General features: G+C 40.0%; 1 protein-coding gene across 1 annotated transcript in view; it reads right to left on the bottom strand.

Annotated features, from left to right (window-relative positions):
- Nucleotides 1-22764, bottom strand: part of XDH (xanthine dehydrogenase) — a 79743-nt gene that overhangs the window by 6517 nt on the left and 50462 nt on the right. Inside the window, exons 21-34 of the mRNA XM_069107235.1 lie at nucleotides 20236-20360; nucleotides 17746-17879; nucleotides 17521-17608; nucleotides 15747-15833; nucleotides 14481-14672; nucleotides 14190-14335; nucleotides 13742-13823; nucleotides 12293-12388; nucleotides 10794-10922; nucleotides 9782-9856; nucleotides 7574-7626; nucleotides 5288-5402; nucleotides 3352-3417; nucleotides 778-966 (exon numbers count right to left, since the gene is read on the bottom strand). Coding sequence (XP_068963336.1) covers nucleotides 778-966; nucleotides 3352-3417; nucleotides 5288-5402; nucleotides 7574-7626; nucleotides 9782-9856; nucleotides 10794-10922; nucleotides 12293-12388; nucleotides 13742-13823; nucleotides 14190-14335; nucleotides 14481-14672; nucleotides 15747-15833; nucleotides 17521-17608; nucleotides 17746-17879; nucleotides 20236-20360 — 1577 coding nt within the window. The remainder of the gene's footprint in view (nucleotides 1-777; nucleotides 967-3351; nucleotides 3418-5287; nucleotides 5403-7573; nucleotides 7627-9781; nucleotides 9857-10793; nucleotides 10923-12292; nucleotides 12389-13741; nucleotides 13824-14189; nucleotides 14336-14480; nucleotides 14673-15746; nucleotides 15834-17520; nucleotides 17609-17745; nucleotides 17880-20235; nucleotides 20361-22764) is intronic.

The following is a 22764-nucleotide window of genomic DNA, read 5'->3' as shown; positions in this document are numbered from 1 at the left end:
TCTTTGTCATAAAAGATGGCTCTCCAAGGGGAAAGTAATGAAAGGATATAGGGTAAATAGAGGTATATTAACAAATGATATCTATTAAAAATAATAATAGATCCTAGTTATATATTACTTTATCTTCATTAACTCATTTCATCCTCCCAACAATCCTGTGAGAAAGGGGTTATTAATTTTACAGATTTCTTTCTCTCTCTCTCTCTCTCTCTCTCTCTCTCTCTCTCTCTCTCTCTTTCTCTCTTTTTTTTTTACAGATTTTACAAATGTGGAAAGCAAAGCTCAAAGAGATTAAGGGACTTGGCCATGGTCATGGCAGATATTTGAGGCTGTATTGGAGTCCATAGCTTCCTGACTCCAGGATCAGCATTCTCTCTATACACTATGTTGGCTCTTCTCTTCTATCTTAGCCAATCCTTAAAACATCACTAGGAGAAAGTTGCATTGGATTATTAGCCGCATCATTTAACAAATGAGTAGACTGAGGCTTGCCTCTTTGTTTGATACTTAGGAAGTCAGAACAACTTGACTAGACTAATCTGGAAACTTTCCTAAACAGATTCTAGATGAAATGAGTTCATATTCCTTCAAGATATCCCTTCAAACACAAATTGAACTCGAATCTTTGGGCAGGACCAGCACCCAGCATCACGTGTTTTCAAGAGAACAAGACAATTTTAGACCTAGGCAATGCATAGCTGAAAAGACCACTGGCTTTTACACTGACTTTGAAAGATACATTTATTAAACCCAAATATGCAGATCCCATAGTGATACCTTAGAGGCATAGATGGCTTTTTTGTTGGGACAATCCCGAAGAAGAGACACCCTAAACTCAATAGGAATGTTGCCAAAGGCTGGGATCTTGTAGGTGCTGGGTCCCCGAGTATGCAGGCTCCCCTCAGGAGAGTAATGCAGCTCCTCCAGAGTAAAGAGGCCGAGGCCTTGGACAAATGCCCCTTCTACCTGCAAGACAGACAAAGATTCACTTGTTACCCTGGCTTTCAACACCAAGTGTTGGACTTTTCTCAAAGGACCACTTCTTTCCATAAACAAAGAACTCAAATCTAATGAGACCTGAGTAATAGCCTAAAAGATAAATGAAGGGAAAGGAAAGTCATTGTACTATTTCCCTAGCATATCTAATGTACTCAGAGCCTAATTAAACAATGGCAGATCTATGTCACCCCATTACCCCTAATGTACCTCCCAGATCCAGTCCTTATGATGACTACTAGTTGTTGACGCTTCCACCAAGAGTTTGACCCAGAGAAGGAGTATAGAAGATCCCCAGTTATTACAGTCATGTGGTACTCATAAAAGCTTTGAGAGGGGAGGAGTTTCATATATTGATCAATACTTTTTTTAGGAATAAGACTTTTGCTTTTATTGGTATAAGAAATGCTCTATGAGAAAACTCTCCTTACCACTATAGATCTGAAATATCTCTGTCCATCTTTTAGTCTTAGAAAGTTGCTTGGGGAACTCAGACTTTAAATGATTTGTCCAGGGTTCATGCAGCCAGTGGGTGAGCTCTCCTTATCAGAGGTAAGACTCGAACCTAGGTCTTGCTGCCCCTGAGGTCAGCTATCAGCTACACCAGAGATACCATAAATGTAGCTCTCAGGTTGTATGGACCCAAATGCTACTGATTACTGAACAACCATTTTAAAATATAGCTGGGAAATATTTAACAAAATAAACAAAAATACAAGCGGACATTGATAATGTTAATATGTGGTTTTCCACATAGATATATGGCCCACAGAGATCCTTTTGCATGGTTTTATATGGTTTAGTGGCCGGTGTTTCTATTTAAATTTGACACCATTGTTCTATACCATGCTGCATTTATGTTAGTCTTTGGAAAAAATCCTGATATGAAGAAGAAAAGGGACCTCCCTTTTATCTCTGAGGAAATGGAGACATAAGAGAGAGAAACAGGTCTCTCAGTTTGCAGTTGCCAATGATGCCACATCCAGAAAAAAAGCAAGTTCTCTCCCATCTGCAGAGTTTCTATTCCCCAGGTATAACATCACAGACAGAGGATAAATCTAGACATCCTCCAAGGCCCCTTTAGCACTAGTGTCCTATTAATACACAGAGTCCCTATGGATTCAAGAAATCCACAACATTCAAAGAGAAATAACCTGCTTCTTAGAATGTTGGATTTCTGTATGTTGTGTTATCAGTTGCTCCTGTTCTAAGAAATATGATTTTGCTTCTAGGTTTGCCTGCTCAGTATTTCCATACAGTCACTTCTTTTGACTTTCCCTAAATTCAAGTTTATCCCTTCTGTATATGATGGGCACATCATTTGTTTATCCTTTTAAGTCTGTATAGGCATTTCCTAAGTTTTTTCATTAGTCTGGAAACTTTCCCTTCCACAACCCTCTCCCATCCTCCACCCCCAGCCCTCCCAATGATCTCTGGTACAACTTTCAATTCATCAAATCTAATCTCTACCATAAAATCTTTTAGAACTTATTGAGGGAAAAAAGGAAACTATGATAATTTCTAACTCTCTCTGGGAATATATCTGATGACTTCTCCCCATTGTCTACACTGTCTACTCCAAGAAGGCTTTGCTTTCAATATGTATGGGTATATACAATATGTTTTATTGGTGGCAGAGGGATGGATGTTGGTGCAGACCTGTGACTCCATTGATGTAGGAAACTTCTTGAGAGAAAACTCCCCTATCAATGTAGATCAACAATTCTGGTCCAACCTAGTCTTAAAGAACTATCTGGGGCACTTTAAGTAGCTTGCCCAGAGTGATACAGCCAATATATGCCAGAGGCAGTATTTAAACCTATGTCTTCCTGACTCTGAGGCCAACTCTCTATTCACTAGGCCATGCTACTTCTCACCTAATACTTTTACTATCCTGAATTTATTTGGTTGTTTGTGCTACCTTTTAAAGGGAGTCCATGTTAGTGTTGTCTTAAATTATAAATGCCCACTCAGCAGGGACCATGTTGACCTAAAACCACTGTACAATACTTCAAACTATTCTATGGGTAAATGTGCTTAATAAGTAGGGTTTTTTAAATTTAATTTAATTTTTCCAATTGACAAAAATATTTTTCCCCTCCCATCTCTCCCAAGAAAAAAGAAAACAAAACCTTTATAACAAATATTCATAGTCAAATAAAACAAATCCCTCCATTGGCCATATCCAAAAAAAAGATCTTTTTTATTCTATACTCTGAATCCATCTATCAACTATCTGTCTAGGTGGGGGGGTTCTAAAAGTAACAACAGGCTATGGTAACTGAACCAGAAAATCAAAATGGAGAGACCAGTACCCAAATCTGTTTCAACCCTAGTTTTCCATGTGATCCTTACCTGTCCAATATCTATAGCTGGATTCAGGCTGGAGCCAACATCCATGACAATGTCTGTGCGGATGTTCTACAATGGAAGGAAAAGTTGGAGTAGTTTGAAGACAGATAAATGTTAAAAATAATAGCCAGGATCTTGGCTAGGTTAGGCTCTTGGAGTTCCATAGTGAGCACTGCCTTGCCACAGTTCCACTATTATATACATGGTGTCCCAGGCCCACTTGATCCACAAGGCTAGCTGATTTCTGAATTATTCTGTCCTGGATCAAGTTTTACTGTTACAATCATCAATCAGATCATAGGAATCAGAGATGACCCATACCATCCTCTTCAGAGAATTCAGCTGTGTTTACAATCTAAGTACCAGTAGGCTACCAACACCATTTTTTCAATGAAACTATTAAGGCAATCAAAATTAATTTCCCCAAAATAAATATGATCTTATAGAATGATGCCACCATAATAATGTGAACCAAGGTAGTTGACTAGAAAAAACATTATCAAAGAAGTGGTTTTCTGTCCTCTGAACATGATAAGTACCAAATTGATGTGCAAATAATTTATGTGGCATCACCATTCAGATCTATGAAATTAGTTTTTGGAAACCACATTATTTTCTTACCAATTTAACTTCAACCAATTCAACCACTGTGGTTGAAACCAACAAGCCCCAATGGATTTCCTGAATAGTTCAAACCTTCAGGCACAATATGTAGACAAATGCACACGTTCACTAAAAAGTACATGAACAGAGTGTGACTGAAAAGTCAGAGTGGCAGCAGCTTAATCTGATCTTCCTCCTTGAATTGTCACATAGCTTATCAGAGTCAGGATTTGAACCCAGATCGGAATCTCAGAATCAGCTGTCCAGGCCAATCTCATTTTACCGGGAAGGAAACTTACAGAAGGGTTGTTACTCTAAATCTGCCATTCTATTCACCCTACCTTTGTATTTCTGATGACTTACATGATGCTTAGCTGACCCAAAGTAGGTGTTCAATAACTGTTGAATTAATTTGTTAACTAATTGATAATTTGTGTCCTGTAGATATCAAGCAAGGAGGAAGTTTTTAGAATATAGAAAACTTAATATTAAGAAATGAATAGGGGTGGCTAGGTGGTGCAGTGAGTAAGAGCGCTCGCCCCGGAGTCAGAAGTATCCAGGATCATTTCCAGCCTGAGATACTTAACACACACACACACACACACACACACACACACACACACACACACACAAAACTTGCCCTGTAACCTTGAGCAAGTTACTTAACCCCAATTGCTTTAAAAAAAAAAGAAATAGTACATCCATGGTTATTAAGTTGCATTTTTTGAGGTCATATGAAAGGAGTCTTAAAGATTAACTAGTCCAACCTCTTCATTTTACAAATGACAAAAATGAAACCCATAGAAGTAATTTGTTCAAGGCCAATAGGTAGGAAGCAGCAGAGCCCAGTTTCAAACACAGATCTTCTGACTCCAGATCAAGCGTTATTTCCATCATCTTATGTACTTAAGGTTCTCCAATCACATTCATTCATCCATCAGTATTAATCAAAAGTTCCTCGTGTCCGATAGTACATCTCAACACTTATGGATTGTGGTAAGATCATGCAAAACTATCAGATTTTGAACCAGAAGATCTGGATTTAAATCTGTTACTCCTCTGTGACCTCAGGCAAATCATTTACCTTCTCTGGGTCTCAATTTCTTCATCTATAAAATGGGAGGGAAGGAGGAAAAGGTTGAACTAGATTCTCTCTAAATTCCCTTCCAATTTTTGGTATATGATTCTGCGATTTATCATGTGTATGGCCCTTAAAAGCTTTCAATCCTAGGACGCTATAATTTTTGTAAATCAAGGATTTTCCTTCTAATAGCCCATAGCTATTACTATTACTGGTTAGCTTGACTCCGGAATAAGAGAGTTCCAAACTCCTTACCTTATGATCACCTGTTAAACAGTCTATCTCAATCTCAGAGCAAGCTACACCATAGGAGAAGTAGTGGAAGGGATTTCCAGAATTGGTTTCAAAGCTATAGCCCAGGTTGGGTGTTCTGAGAAGAAAAGACATCATATATTTCAAGATGAACAGTAGGAAAAAAAATAGACCTTCCCTATAATAGGAATCAATGTCTTTAGCACTTTAAGGTTCACAAAACATTTCCTTCTCAATAACCTCATGAGATAGTTAGTACAAGTTTTATTATTGTTCCCATTTTACAGGTGAGAAAACTGAGTTTAGGAAAGATCACAGGACCCTAGATAGAGAACCAGAAGGAATCTTAGAATCAGCCATCCAGGCCAATCTCATTTTATGGGGAAGGAAACTTACAGAAGTTATCAAGCTGATGCTCAGCACCAGCGAGGGGAAGAGTCTTTCCCAAAGTCACTCAGGTAGTAATCAGTAAAGCTGGTATGGAAACCTAAGTTTTCTGATGTCAAATCCAGTGACTTCCCAGCTGCACCACAATGCCTTTCAAAGAAACCTTACCTTTTTCCTTGAGCTCACAGAGTTTTTCATTTTCATTTTCCAATTATTCACTAACAATGTCAGGATAGAACATTTCAGCTTGACAAGGAAACCTAGGTATTTCTTAATAAATGATCTCTCTTCCATGCTATTGTAATCATGTATTTTTATGAGTATACTACTATTCATCAATGAATATCAATGAATCAAGTCCTTTTGTAAATCAGAGTTCCACCTCTATTTTCTAAATAGGTAATGAGAGCCTCAGAATGGTCACAGAAATGTATAGGGTCATACCATTAAAACAAAACTGTGGTTACTGTTAAATCCACAGTCTTCTCAATTAGAAAGGTCTTCCTTCAAGGAGTTTTGGGGCCATATTATTTTCTATTAAAACAATAGCAGAATGTACTCTATTTGAGAACAAATCCTTTTATTAAGGGGATTTGTTCTGTGAAGTTTAGATTCAGTCAAAGGGCCACACTTGAGAACTTAGACAGCCACATGTGCCTTGAGGTTACAGGTTCCCTACCCATAGTTTAGACAGCCTAAATGTATTGTTTAAATTGTTTTGTTTTTTTCTATCTCTTCTGCTGACATTCTTTTGACCTTAGCAAAAATATTTTTGAAAATGTCTATACATATACATCCACAGGTTTCATACCCTAAAAAGACCATTAAAGGTAAATAAAACCCTATTACCTGAATTTAAATTTCTATGAATGAGAAACTAGTTTTGCTAGTTAAAACTTCACAGGGAGAGGTGTGATCAAGATGAAACTAATGGTAATTATGTGTTCATCAATTTCTGAGTTTTTAAATCTGATAGGCAGGCCTTCAAATCATAGGGGGTCTTTGGTTGTTAATATATTTCAAAGAGGCAATGTGTTGCAATGAATAGTGTTCTGTACAGGAAGTGGAAGAAAGTCTGGTTTCAAACACAGCTTCTGACACTTCTAGCTATGTGAACATAGCTCTGAGCCTCAGTTTCCTTATCTGTAAAATGGGAATAATAAGTACCTACTTCACAGTGGCTGGAAGGCACAAGTAAGATACTGTATTTTAAAGTACTTTGCAAAATTTAAAGCCTATAAAAATGTCAAAGTGTAAGACTGAGAAAATGGCTTAACCTTTTAATGACCCCAGATAACTCTCCGAGGCTATAAACTGCAAAGTGCACTTAACTTCTCTTCGCCTCAGTTCCCTCAGTTGTGAGAAGGGGATAATAATAACACCTACCTAGTTGGGTTGCTGTGATAATCAAATGAGATAATATTTGTAAAGCACTTAGCGCAATGACTGGCATATAGAAGGCACTATATAAATGTTAATTGGAAGAGGGAAATTCTCCACAAGGAGTTCTCTATACCAGTGAAATCACATCTAAAAAAGGTCTCATCTAAAAAAGGCCAGTTATCACCATCATCGTCATCAAAGCTGGAGAAGGAATTTGCTTCTCTTATAAATCTCTATTCAATATTTCCATTGAGTTTATCACTGTATAACAAGGCCCGATGTTTCATTAGAAATATGTTGGTTCTAAGGAATTGCCCCTAAATGGAAAATACCAGGAGTATTTGGTAATAACTCCACCATTGTACAATATTTTTGTCTATGATGTTAATGGAAAATCCACATAGAGAGAAAGGTTGGCACTCTCTGTGCCTGGCCACTTAATCAGAATTCCTAATGGTGAAGTTCTTCCAACAGTGCCTTAGTAACCAAATATGATGAATTAGAAAAGAATGGAGTTACCTATAAAATCCTGTCGCAGACAAGCTCACTGCTGCCAGGTAGGCAGCATTGACCTGAGGGAGAGAAAATGATTATGAGAGACATGGGGAGGTTGCCTATCCAATCTCCAATCTTGGAGAGAATCATTAAGACATAGCTAGATCTGCTATTCTAAGCTGTAATGTGGCCATTTTCCCAGACACCCAAGCTTCAAACCTCAACCATCCATCACTGCCTCTTCTCTTTACCTGTCGCCAAGTCCTGCTGTTTTCCTTTATAATGTTTCTAAATTATTCTTTCCAGCCTTGTTGTGACTCTATTTCAGGATACTATCACCTCAAACCTCAATCTGCCTCTTTATAAATGCCATCCATTGCTCCCAATTCTGTCCTCTAAGCCCAAGCAGAACAAGAGTTTTTCTTCCATGTGGTAGTCTTTTAAATACTTGAAAAAATTCATCATGTCTCCCCTCCCCTAACCCTGCCCCCAAGACTTTTATTTCCCAGATTAAAACCCCCAGTTCCTCCCATGTGGCACAATCCTCAATCCCCTCACACAATGCTGGTCACCAATTTTTGTTGTTGTTGTTGCTGTTGGGGTGGGGTTGGGGTGCAGTCCACTGAGGTAGGGAGCACCTGGTGAGGAAACTCTAAAGCAGATCAGAAAAGTGCCTTGCCCAGGGTCGCACAGCCAGTGTGGGTCAGAGGTGGGATTTGTACCCAGGTCTTCCTAAGTCTGAGGACCAACAGTTCTCTATCCTCCAGGTCATAATGTTTGACTTTTTCGCTCCACTACAAAACATCCCTGATCCAAGTCAGAAATGGAAATATCAGCTAACAATAATAATTACAGTAGCTGATATTTATGTGGCCCTTTCTGGATTTACAAATCACTTAATTTACACCTCCCCGTATCTTCCCTTAAAATTCAGATACTCCTAAGAGGGATACTTAATTAATTAGTTAATAAGCTAATACCTCATAAGGATTGGTTAATAGCCATCAGAGACAAAGATAGGGCCCTGGAGGGGAAGAGGTTACTAGAAGGGAAGAAAGAAGATTTAAGGAATGAAGTATGGGGAAGAAAAGTATGGTTGATTTCATTCATTTCCTCGGGGGAAAGTCCAAAGGTCTTGGGAGTGGTGACAATATTGTCATAAGTTTTAATAAAAAATAACAATGAGAACCATCCATGACTTGCTAGATGTTTTCTTAGGGTCACTCTTCACTGGAAAAGATATCAAGAACAAGGGAAGGAAGACTTTCTGTTCCCTATCTCTCTCTATATTCTTTTCCATTCATTGACAAAATTCAGTTCAATTCCAATAACATATTTATCATTATATCAGAGCTCCACAGCTACAAGAGACCTTAGAGACCATTTGACAAATGAGGAAAATGGAGCCCAGGGGTTAAACGACTTACCCTAGGTCATACATGTCCTGTTGTTATTCATTAAATTTCAATCATGTTTGACTCTTCATGATCCTGTCTGGGATTGTCTTGGCAAAATACTAGAGCAGTTTGCCATTTCCTTCTCTACATCATTTTACAGATGAGGAAACTGAGGCAAACAGGGTTAAGTGATTTGGCCAGTTAATATGCATCAGAGACCAGATTTGAACTCAGGAAGATGAGTCTTCCTGACTCCAGGCCTGGTGCTCTCTCCACTACACCATCTAGCTGCCCATAGTAAGTGCCTATTACTATGCAAGGTGTCTCTACTAAAGATATCCTCCAGTGGCTTTTCATGGTGTGCAGGTGTGGGGCAGCTAGGTGGCGTGGTGAATAGAGCATTGGTCCTGGAGTCAGGAGGACTTGAGTTCAAATCCGACCTCAGACACAATACAAAAACTAGCTGTGTGACCATGGGCAAGTCACTTAACCCCAATTGCCCTCCAAAAAGCACGGTGTGCAGGTGACTAGTGTGCATTAGCTCTAGTGGGGTCCGACCAAGCCAGAAAGGCACTGGGTATGGCCCCGGTGATGAACTGTGTGTATCTGCATTGATACATGGCTATTCGTGGTCAAAGAATCAAAACTCTTCACTAGAGAATTGGTCCAGGGGATGGATTTTGAGGGGAAAACCTATCTACAAAGGTATAGAGAAGGCTATAAATTGCACCAGTGGATGAAGCTCTCAAACTTAGGAAACCACAGACCCTGAGTACTACAAATATAGGCAGGTCCTAAGTTTCATCATGTTTATCTTTAATAAATGTACACTTACCCAGTCTTCCCAGGAACCATTGGGATTTTTGTTTTTGAAGGGTTCCAACCTTTTTAAGATGGTTTTACATGCTTCCTAAAGGAAAAAGCATACAACACCCCCCCCAAACATATTGGTTATCAGTCATAGTATCATAGATGTAGAGCTAGAAAGGACCCCAAAGGTCACCAACTTCAAATCTTTCCTTTTACAGTAAGGAAACTGAGACAAACGGAGGTAAAATGATTTGCCCAGAGTCATCAGATGGCTAATAAGTGTCTGAGGTAAAATTTGAACTAAGATCTTCCTGAATCCAAGTCCAGCTCCTCCTCAACTACCCTCAAAGTCCTCCCAATGGTATATAAATGTTATTATTCTGCTTATTCACTCTCAGTATTTCTCAGAAGCTACAGAAATGCTCCAGAATTCTGGGGTGCAGGCTGGGGTTGCCTGAAGAATAGAGGCAGTCACTGACTTTCTCTGTGGGAGGATACCTACAGTCCAAGGATCCTAGATGAAGTGGGCACTGCACAGAAGAGAGGCTGAGAAAGTAGATGTTACTCAGAAAGCTGCCATTTTGATTCTTCATTCACTGCCAGAGCAAATCTTTTGCATGATTTAACAATATCAGTTTTGTTGCTGCATATTTAAGGGGACTGTTAAGGACTGTTAATGTCTGAGATCATCAGCCCTTCATTTCAGTCAGATTTCTTATATTAAGGATCCCAGAACAGACATCACATCTCTTGGCTTGACCATCTCACTTTCTCTCCACTGACCTGCCCTGTCCACTCACTTGTCTTCAGCCTTTATAGCTAAATGCAGAAATATTAATGAAAGCAGTAATGAACCTTGTGGCTTTTCCCATGCCCCTGAGTCAGGAGGAAAAGGGTCCTCCTTAATTATAGCACCAGAGAAACAAGAAAAACTTATAACCAAATAGCCTTAGTGGAACACTGCCACAGACATCCCAGGGAGACTGCTCTGAACCTGAACCATACCAGAGACCTGCACAGTCCCACAAGAACCTTACGTAGACAGCCTGTCCATTGATGTCAGTGCTGACAGAGGCAGCTGTAGGGGAAGTGTTGGGCACTGTAGTGGTGCTTGTTTCACTGATGTAAATCTTGGAGGTGGGGATCTTCAAAGCTCTACTGGCCACCTGTAAAATGAGGAGTCCATGACTACAGCATATTAGAAAGCATTGCTAGCAATCCTTAGAATTATTGAATCTTATTAGCATTGTGAAAGACTTTAGAATTAGTCCAATCTCCCATCCCATGCATGACCCTTTGATAAAACCAATGAGGTTTTATCATTTACCCATGCTACCTCCTTGGAACTCATCCCTCCCTATAAGCCTGTCCTATAGCCAACATCACCAGCTCTTGTGGAAAGGTCATTAGATGTTAGAGCTGGAAAGGACCATTTTTAGACTGGATCCATGATTTCATTGGTATAAAGAACATCAGATGAGGAAGCACTTTCTACAAATACGATGAAGCACCTGCCTCCTCTATTTCTAAGTTTTAAAGAATCACCTGGGGCACTGACAATTTAAGTGACTTGGCCAGGGTCACACAGTCAATAAGTGTGATAGCCATAGATGTGAGAGTCTAGACTTGAGCCCAAATCTTCCTGATACTGAGGCTGGCTCTCTATCTATTTAAACTTTGATGAGTCTCAAAATCCTTAGAAATTATTTAATCCAACCCCTTCATTCATTAAGATGATGAAATAAAGGGCCAGAAAAGTAAGATGTGTAGTTCAAGGTCACCGGACCTCCATTTACTCAACTGTAAAATTAAGGGGATAGATTAATTGATTAAATGATGCCTAAGGTCCTTTCCAATTCTTAACCCTACAATAATCTATGATGAAGTATATACCGCTTTTACAGCTATTGAATAGCCTCATTTTCACCCAGGGAATGCTAGTAATTATAATAACAACTGATATTTGTATAGCACAATAAGGTGTTACAAAGTACTTTTCCTCCCATTTGAGCTCCTAACAATCCTGTGTGAGGTAGGTACTGCATATTTTTGTGTGTGGAGGGAGAAGGATAGAGGGGCACTCTGGACTTGTGATTTGATCAGTATAGGAAAAGAGCATGGAAGATATACACTATGAAAATCTGAAATTTCTCTGCAACTTACAGGGTTAAAGAACTACTTGGATAAAGTGAGAGGTTACCAGGGGTCCCACAGCAATTATAGTATGTGTCAGAGGATGGGGTTTGTATCTAGGTCTTCTGACCCTCTAGTATGCCACTCTGCCAAGCCATCTCTCTATACTGATATGATCCTCCATTTTACAGATGAGAAAACTGAGATTCTAAGATTTGAAATGACTTTTCCAGGGTCATACAGCTAGTTAACTTCAGAGAAGGGTTTTGAACCCAGGTCTTTTGGGTTCAGGCAATTTATTTATCGTACTATTATTGCCTTTCTAGAGGAAACTCCTTATGCTGAGAGGATTTTACCCACAAAGTAATCTCCTGTTATTGCTGTGCTCACTTAGGCTGCTTACTTGGATCATCTTGGTGTGAAGGCCTTGGCCCATCTCAGTACCACCATGAGTAAGAAGAACTGAACCATCTGTGTACACATGTATGAGAGCACCAGCCTGTGGGAAAATGAGACCATGTCAGGACCACCTCATGTGACCTATTCAAATCAATTTTTCTTCAGTCTTAGACTGAAGGTGGTAGGGCCCAACAAAACACTTTCTGGAGAGTACCACAAGCACCAGAAGGTAAAATGCTATGTCCTGGACCTTCTTTTCTTCTCTGTTTACCTTCTCCCCTTAGTAATCTCATTCTTCTTCATGGCTTCAGTTATCACTGCCAATGACCACATAACCAGACCCAGCATCTCCATTTCATTTCAGCATCTCCAACATCCTACTGAATGTCTCTGCCTTGAAATCCTGCTGGAGCCTCCAACTCAGAATATCCCAGACTGAATTCATCTACTCTCCACCCCACCCCAAGCTTCCCTGCCTTCAAACTTCTCAGCAATTGTCAGTATCATTCTCCAAGTCCCTTGGGCTCAAAATCTTGGGTTTATCTTTGATTCCTCCCTCTCCCTCAGCCTCTCTATCCAATAAGCTTCCAAGCCTTGATCATTTATCCTTATAACATCTCACATTTGTCCCTTCCTTTCCACTTACACTGCCATCAGCCCAGCTAGGGCTTTCATCACCTTTCTCTTGGACTATGTGGCAAGCTCCTACCTCACCTTCCTGCCTCCAGTATTTTCCTGCTCAAATCCTTCACGGCTACCAAAATAACCCTTTTAATGCACAGGACTGATCAAATCACTCTCCATCTCATAAATATTTCCTGACTCCCTTTAGTGTATTGGATAAACTCCTCCCCCTAACATTTAAGGCCCTTTGAAAATCTGGCTTCCAGCACAGCTTTCCACCTTATTTCACTCTTCTCCCTTTCATATCATCTAACTTTCAGCCAGACTAGAGATTGCACAGTTTTGTCCTGCCCTTTCTGGCCTCTTTACATTTGCACTGCCCATTTTGTCTTACCATTCTGCTACTCCCTTTACATTTCTACCTGTCGAAAACCTTCTATGTCTTCTAGGCGCAGTTCAGGGGCTCCATCATCTGGGAAGGCACCACTTTTCCCGTCAGATAAAACACAACCCTGCTTCCTCATATTAGTCTGGATCCTTCATCTGCCCTTGTTATATTTTCCCTTGTACCTTATTTACAATTTTCATCATGGTATCCTCAGTACCTCACACAATGCTGTAGGCATGACAGACATTTGATGACTGGTGGTAGCATTCCCCAACTGAGAAAGAGGTGTTAAAATCCAGATAATCAATCAAATATAACAAAAGTCTACACAACCCTGGGCTGCTCTAACCACCAACAAAAACAGATATCCCTCCCGAAGCAGCTTCCAGAACAATAAAAATGCAGTGGAAATGAAAGAGAAGAGACAAGGTACTTAATTACCTGATTCAGAAAGGGAACTGTGAAGCTGATCCCAAATTTGGTAGGAATTATACACAAACCTCTCTTCTTCCAACAATTCTCCCTGGAAAAAGAGAGTAACATTTTTTCCAAAGACCTTATCCACTTGTGTGGGTCTTGACCCTCTTTGTATACATGTCTTATCTCCCTTATTAGACTGTAAGCTCCCTGAGGGCAGGGACTGTATATTTTCTGGAACATCACATGGTTTTATTTAGTCATTGTATATCCCCAAGGCTTGATATACTGGTACATACCTAGAATATGCTTAATAAATATCTGTTGTAGTCTAACAACTCAAATTATTACAGAAAATTTCAAAGGTGACCATGACAGAAATAGAAAGATATCAATCAATGCCTTTTCCCCCATCCCAGCTTCTCTATATAGCAAGTCCTTGGTTTCCTATCCTTTCCTTTTCAGGTCTTACTTGTTAAACTTCTCGATCTCACTCTTCCTGGCATGGTACTGTGAGCTTTCCAGGCATTCATCCCAGCACCTGGGCAAAGTGAACCCCTCCAGCCTCTGGTTAAAGTGAGTCAGGTCTCCTTCCTTGTACATGTTGAGTCTTCGAACCTACCCAAAAGAGAGAGCGAGCTTGTGGGTGGTGAGGTACTCGAAGGCTCCAAACCAATCCAAACACTGCTTCTGGAGAAAGGTTATTGTATCCTGAGCAGGGCAACCCGATATTTTAGCTAGTGATACTAATCTTGGTTCTTACTTCCTCTGGTGGAAGATTACAGGTCAGGGCAACTTCACTCATCCAGTACTCAGCGATGAGCATCCCCTGGGGCCCCCCAAAGCCCCTGAAGGCTGTGTTGGAAGGCAAGTTAGTCTTGCATAGTTGGCCAGTACCCCGGATGTTGGGGATCTTATAGCAGTTGTCCATATGGAATAAAGCCCGCTCCATGATCTGAGGAAAAGGAAGTGTAAAAAGGAATAAGTAATTGATCACTTTCACTGGCTGTTTCCAAAGTTTTATCCTGTCCAATTTAAACGGTCAAATGTCCCAGGTTTTAAGTATGAGGAGTCCTAACTTCTTCAAGGACCTTAAGCTTACTAGTCATGGGATTATAGGATCATAGATTCAGAGCTCAAAGCAATCTTAGAGACCATCAAGTCCAACCCCACTTGCCCCAGGTTACACAACCAGTAAGTTTTTGATTCAGGATTTGAATTTCTCATTTCCTGACTGCAGATCCAGCACTCTACCTAGGTCACCACCTAACTTAGTAGATGACATAGTTGGTATGGCTTAAAAAAAATCACCCTGTGGACAACCTAGTGACCCGAACTTAACTAGGCTGGTCTTCAGACCACAGACATGTCATCTATCACAAGGTTCACATTTAAAGCCTTCCCAGCTCATTAAGATTTGTCAGAGCTTGTGTTCTCCTGGGATAGCTTTGAGGAACCTAAAAACCACTTGCATTTTAAGATGAGGCATTGTAGTAGAACTTGGGCAGAGAGTTACATCATCTGCTCTATGCCCATACCCACTTTGCTTCCTCCATTATCCACCTACCCATTGACCTAAGGGCTCTTGACTAATCTTCCAATTCTCCTGCCAGATCTATGGTTTCTATGTTTATTTATGGTCTATTCATAGTATAGTTCAGGTTGTAGTCAGAAAAGCATCAAATAAGCCCACCAATTAAGTCAAATCAATGAAAATAGATGATATTCCTCAGGGTATCTTTCCTCAGAGAAGCTCAGTTCATTTAAGCACTGTTAACTAGCCCCTATGTTATCAATGTTGACTTGCTGAGGTTCTTAGGATGTCTCAAAAACTAAGTCATATGCTAGGTCCCTTGAATCAGGCCAAGGATAGTTCTACAATCCAAGCTGTGCAGCATGGGAGGCAGACCCCCATACTTCTTATGCTCAGGACATTCTATTAAACGATGTTCACCATTAAACTTGCAATTGTGAGGGAGAGGAAAAGGGGATTGGAGAAGATGGTGTCCCAAAGGCAGATCTTACTTACACTCCCAGAGAGGTCTAAAGTATTTCCTGCATTGCTGTAGTGTTCAACTTCGAGGGCCACAATCTTCCCCGTCTTCATGAAACCAACCTAATCACAAAGCAGACCTCTTCAGCCATGGTACTTTCCCAGCACTCCATCTCTCTATCCATCCCTTTCCCTCCCCTCTCTTTAGCCTTACAGGAAAAAAAACAGAGGGAACAATGTACCAAGGATATAATAGAAAGAATCTAATAGCAGGTGCTTCCTTTAAGAAGAAAAAAATAACTTTTCTTTTAAAGGGCAACCAGGGTTCAAGAGGAGACTGACCTTGACTTCACAACCCTGTACATACCCCCACCCATTCACTGATACAAGATTGTTTTAGGTTTTGCTTTATCTTTGGCACCTAACAGTAAATTCTGTACAGCAGGCACTTAAAAATGCTTATTGAATGGAATTAAATTGTTTTCTGACTTTCATGGAAGGGACAGAAAAGGGGGACTGGGGGAGCTGAAATATGGTGAAACAAAGAAGAAGGATGAGGAAAGAAGAGAGAAGGGAGGAGAAGAGAAGAAGGGCAAAGTATGACTTAGTGCTTCACAACAGATTTCAGTATACCAGAAGTGAGGGTATGAAATTCAATCCACTAAAAAGAGAAAAATACACTCTGCTAACCCAATTCTGCCAAACTGAGGCATCCAGAAAAAAGGTCTCAGTCTAAGGGCAAATGCTCTTCTAGGAATTCAAACATGGATGAGAGAGGAGTGGCAAAGGCAGGGTACGTTGGAACTAATGTAATAACATGAACTTTCTCCATGGTATTCAGGCACCACGCAATAACAACTAAATTTCTTGTTTACATGGCACTCGGTCCTTCTCAAAGCACATCCATACCCATCTAAGCATTTCGTCCTCACAACAATTCTCTGAGGTAGTTATTACCCTCCCCATTTTACAGATCAAGAAACTAAAGTTTCTTCTGGTCATATGTGCCTATGGTCACACAGCTAGCATGTAAGCACCTTGATAGAAGGGATGGATTCATTTTTGCCTTTGTATCCTCAGAATCTGGCATAATAGGATCCTATTAAATGTTTACTGATTAAATTAAAATAAATACTTAAAGAGGTAAGACTGAAACTTAGATCACCTGATTACTAATCCAGTGCTATATCTACCAGAAATGTAACTAGGCAGGGTGATCTAGGCTTATCCCTAGGGCACTAAAATTTAGAGGGTGCTAACAACACTTAAAATTTGTCAGAGCTTGTGTTCTCCTGGGATAGCTTTGAGGAACCTAAAAACCACTTGCATTTTAAGATAAGCATTATAGTAGAAGTAGCATATAAGCCACTCAACTTAACAATTAATGAGCAAGAATAATAAATTAGAATAGGAAACTGCTATGTGGTATATTGTCCTCTCTATACATGTCCTTACTAATTTCCCATCACCACCACTGTATCAAGGGTGCTACATCTCTACCGTCCACAACCACGCAACACTTTCCAAGATTCTCTTCCAACCAACTGAATTTTTCTTAAAAAGTTAAAGTGGGGGCATATTTTTGTGGCTCACCATGGATATGTTTTGTGACATTTGCTTTAGACTCCAAAATTGCTCGTTACAATTCTGATTCATGGTACACCATGCTCCCTCACACATGTGAGGAAAGCTTAAGTAAAGAAATTCTTCCCCATTCACACAATGTGATCCACATCCCTGAACTCCTGTCTTCCAATTAGATCACTAGACAGCGTGGCTGAACCTGACTTTGTTCCTTTAAATTGGATACCTTATATTTGGCCATAAATGGGTGTCTCCCACCAGTTATCAACATGTCTTCATCTCGATCCAGCATGCAACGTACAGGGCGGCCAGTCCTGGGAGAGAAACCATTCTCATGTAAAGGTATTACAGACATAGCAGCCTCTTCTAGGATCCCAGCTTCCCAAGCAGTAGGAGGAGGCCTCCTTCTCCCCTATGCCCCCACATTCAATCCCTTTGCTTTAGAACTTACTTGTATGCAGCCAAAGCAACTGCTGTAGACAATATCGTGCTCCGGGTCTCCTTCCCTCCAAAACCTCCCCCCATTCTCTTCACTCGAACTGCAATGCGATTTGCTGGGACCCCCAAGACTTTGGCAACAAAACTCTAGAATAAAAATCAGAGTGTGCTGATTCAGAATTAACATCCCATCTGGCACTGGGTTCAGGCTTGTGTCAGTTCTAATAGATTTAGACCCCACATGTAGCCAGTTCTGGTGACAAAAGCCTGTTCATTTGCAAGGAGAAAGGCCAGAAATATCTACAGCTGCTAGATCACACCTTGTAGTAGGACCCAGCTCCAGTGCAAGAGATGGAGCTCAGGCTGTTTTGTGCCTATTGGGCTGTCTGTCCCCAGATCCCAGCAAGGCACAGGGAAGTACTCACCCCAGATTAATAAGACACACACTAAATGCCACTGGAGCAAAGAGGAATACTGCAGAAGAGTTTATTTATGTAAAAACAAGTCAAACAAAAGGTGTATCATGGTTTCAGAAAAGTAGTGACCTCTGACTGAACTCAGACTCTAGAATCCCTTTATTTCTCCTTATGTATTATAAAACACACTGGGCAACTGTGCGGTACAGTGGATAGAATGTTGAGCCTGGAGTCAGAAAGCCTCTCTTCCTGAGTTCAAATCCAGCCTCACATACTTCCTAGCTAGGTGACCCTGGGCAAGTCACTATACCTTGTTTGCCTCAGTTTCCTCATCTGTAAAATGAGCTGAAGAAGGAAATGGCAAACCACTCCAGTATCTTTGTCAAGAAAACCCTAAATGATATCCTGAAGAGTTGAACACTACTGAAAAACAACTGAACATCATCATTGTATAATAGCCAAGACTAAGTCATTGGGTGACATGTGTTGTATAAGACCCAATTGTTGAACTCATTCCCAGAAAAAGAATGCAATTTCGCCTAAGTATTGCTGTGACCTAACACAGTGAGAGTCTGCCTATTCCTCAGGAATATTATGAGGGAGGGAGGGCCTCCCCTTACTATCAGAAGCACAAAATCTCATACCTCATTTATCTTTTCTATGACTTTAATAAAATTGCTTTGTCTACTATATCATGGCTTCCATTGCCATGGTGGTTCCCACTATCCGTAAACTTTCACTCTCCTCATTTCATATCTAGCATAAAAGCTTTCTTCCTTCCTTCTTTCTTTCCTCCCTCCCACTCTCTGTCTCTATCTCTCTTTCTTGTTCCCTCACTAGATATCCTGATCTTTCCCAGGCTGAAAGTGCAGCAGTCACTTATGGGCCCAACCTCATTGCTAATTTGCATGTAAAACTTTGAGCTATTCTGTTTATAACCTACACTGGTTCACTCCTCCCTAGGCAGCCTGGTTCCCCACCCTCCACTCTTATATTGGTACTGAACTCTGAGTTGGCACCTAATCAATCAGCTTTAACCCTACTGCATCTCAGAACTCTCTACCTCAAATGATCCACCCTTAATAAATAATCACCTTAATAAAAAGATTTGTTCTGTAAAACTTGGACTCATCAAAAGGCTACACCCAAGGACTTAGAAGGCCATATGTGGCCTTGAGGCTGCAGTTTCCCCATCTCTGTACCTAACAGCTGTTATATATTCAGTGTGAACATTAAACCTTAGAAATTCTTCAAAGCTACAAATCATGGTTTGATTTATTGTTTTATTGATTGCCAAGACTTAACAAAGTGATGAAGAAAATTGTAACAATGCCGATTAAACATAAAAGTGGGTTGTAAATACTTTTTTTCCCCTGGAGGGACAGTTGTTAAACATTTACCAGCACACCCCTAGTCATTTAGCACTACATCTAGCCCTACCACAGTTACTATTAACCAAAAAGAAGCAGATCACAAAATATCAAGAGTCTAAAGAGACCTTAGAAGCCATTTGGTCTGTCCAATACTTTATTTTTTTTTAAAGCAATTGGGGTTAAGTAACTTGCTCAAGGTTACACGGCCAGTTATTTCTGGGTGTGGTGCTAAGTATCTGAGCCTGGATTCGATCCCAGGTCATCCCAACTCTGGGGCTAGTGTTCTTACTCACTGTGCTATCTGGCCGCCCCTGTCTAATACTTTAATATTATTATTCCCTTCTCTAAATCCCTTGCCTCACAGTCACACAGGGAGTAAGAGGCAGACCCAGGACAAGAACCCAGGTATAGTGAATAGGATCTGTGGACTTGCAATCAGGAAGACCTAGATTCAAATCCCATAGCAGACACTTCCAAGCTATGTGACCCAGGGCAAGACATTTCCCTATTTGTCTCTGCTTTATTTTCCTCTTCTGTAAAATGAAGGGGAGGGGACTTAATGCCTCCATGGTCCTTTTCAGCTTGAAATCTATGGACCTCTTATTTTTAGCTCAGTGCTGTCTCTCTATAGTTTCTCTGCAAACAGGAATCTCAACACTTTGCACATTTCTCTCAAATTCCCTTTTCTAGTCCATCAATCAATTAGTTGGTTACCTGAGTCTTCATTGTGTTCTGGGTGGACACAAAGAGCTCCATCTCTCCTGCTTCACCCTTTGGGACAGCAATGGTGCAGTGAGTCTCTAAGTAGAAGTGTTCCTGCCCACCAATATACAGCTCTCCTGGAAAGGCCACAGAAAATTAGATGTTAGTAGTACAGGGGAGAGTAAAACCCTATATAAGGAGAAAAAGAGGGTAGTACACAGATTGCTTTTGGAGGATGACTATGTATAAACCAGGAAATCAGAAAAAAAGATCTCAGGTTCATAGCAGACCATGAAGTGAAAATGAAGCAGTGATAATGTCAAGGCAAGGCAAGTCAACCAGTATTATTAAATGTCTACTATGTGCTAGGTACTATGTTAAGAGATATAAAGAGAAGATAAAAAGCAGTCCCTCCTTTTAAGGAGTTCACAGTCTAAATGAGGAGGCAAATGTTAAATTTTCACTGTAAGCATTAAACCTCAGAAATCAGCAAATGCTACAAATCAGGACTTGATTATTTTGTTTCTTCTAAAGACTTCAGAAAATGATGGAGAAAATATTAATAGTGCAGATTAAATTGAGAAGTATGTTGGTGCATATATTTTTTCCACCAAAGACATGCTTGTTAAATATTTACCAGCACACTGCTCAAGGCACTGGAAATGTTTGAAGAGGTAGGTAATGTGGCTAGTCTCATTCTTTAAGAAAATCAGTTTGATAGTTGGGTGGAAGATGGACTCATTTAAATGACAATTTTAAAAAATTAAGAGGAATATGTATACTGCTGCTACAGTCATTAATGATGAAGTCTTTGCTAAAGATTATTGTACAATTCTGGAAAAAGACAAAAGGAAATCAACAAAAATTATCAAAGCCAAATGACTTGAATTCTACTCCTTGTTCTGAGGGTAGCTATTCAACCTTGGCCCTCAAATTTCCCCTTCTTAGATCTTTTCAATTTTTTCCTTATCCCTATCAAAAGAAGGGAAATTCTCTATAGCTGTAACATTCAGCAATTCTATCACATATGGAGAAAGTGGCTTTTTTTTTAATCAGGAGGTTATAGAACTTGAAAAAAGAGAAAGCAAATGCATACTTAGCAGTGTATATTAGTGTAGGAGATACAGAAAACAATAGGAACATAAATCTAGTGTAGGAAGGGATGTACAGTGATTTGAATAAGATTACTGAGGGAGTGACTATCATAAATAGAATTTGAATCCAGAATCTTGGGGCCTAGAACTGTGTTCTTCACACTGTACCATGATGCTAGGAAAAAAGTCCAAGTATAAAGAGTCTTCTATTCAATCCCCAGATCCACTCCAAACCCAATGTGTGACCCTAAGCGAATCTGTGGAATGAGGATAATAATCTCCTACTTAGGCTACCTGTCTGTAGGGAGGATCCAACAAGATTGTGTGAACTGCTCTTCAAAGGAGTTTAAAATGCTATAAAAATTTGCTGACTGTTACTTGGAAGAAATGGGCTCCAATTGCATTCAGAGAGATTTAAGTTAAACACCTGTTCATTAGAAGAGCAGTATCTCACTGTAATATGTGCCCAAGGTAGGATAATGAGTAGCAAATCAAACCAGAGCATGTATGAGGCTTTAAGTCACGTAAAAGAGGTAAGGAAATTCTAGCACCCATCACTAAACACATGGTTAGTGAATGCATAAGAAAACAGGCAATGATGACACAGTGCCCGCATGCCTTCAGTGTTAACAGTAGTTCACAATTCAATAGTGCTTTAAGGCTGCCAGAGAACTTTACAGATATCACCTTATTTGAGCCTCACAGAACTCTTGTGGAATAGATGCCGCTAATATCCCCATTTTACAGATATAGAAAGTCTGACTGAGCGATCTTCAATGTCTTGCCCAGAATCACACAATTAATAAGTACATAAGGTGGGATTGAAGCCAGGTCTCACTGTTCCCTAATCTATACCTCAGTAACAGGTGAGGCCAGAGTAATCATATTTACTTTTAGGAAGGCTTAATAAACTGTCAATAATAATAGCTCATATTAAAACCTCCATGAGGTTTGTTGAGCAATTTCCATAGTACCCTGTGAGACAGATGTTAGATCTTTAATTTTCAATTAATTACTAAATTTATAGATGAGGGTCCTGAAGTTCAAAGAGAAATCGTTCATACTTAACTAGAAAGTCTTTGAGGCAGGATTTAAATCAGCATTTTTCTTTCCAAAGCCCAGCACTATAATAGAATAGGGGAAATGCTATGGATAGAATTTGCCTAGATTTTAACAAAGCATTTGTCATTTTCTCCTGCTATTCTCATGAAGGATGGATAGATGCAAGCTTGATCATGGCAAACCTTGATGGCGACAGAACAGGTTGAGTAGCCAGACCCAAAGAGGAGGCATCAGCGGTCTTATTTAAACTCAGAAGAAGATCCCCAGAGATCTGTGTGCAACCCTGTGTTGTTTAGTGCTTTATAGTAATAACTAGGCTAAGGGCATAGAGAGTCAGCTTATTAAATTTGCCAATGACACAGTCATTAGAAGCAACTAAGGTAAT

This window comes from Petaurus breviceps, unplaced genomic scaffold (assembly GCF_028583685.1).
Source record: "Petaurus breviceps papuanus isolate PSGF00001 unplaced genomic scaffold, PetGlider_PUasm1.0 89292, whole genome shotgun sequence".
Lineage (NCBI taxonomy): Eukaryota > Metazoa > Chordata > Mammalia > Diprotodontia > Petauridae > Petaurus > Petaurus breviceps.
This window is presented reverse-complemented; position numbering and strand designations above follow the sequence as displayed.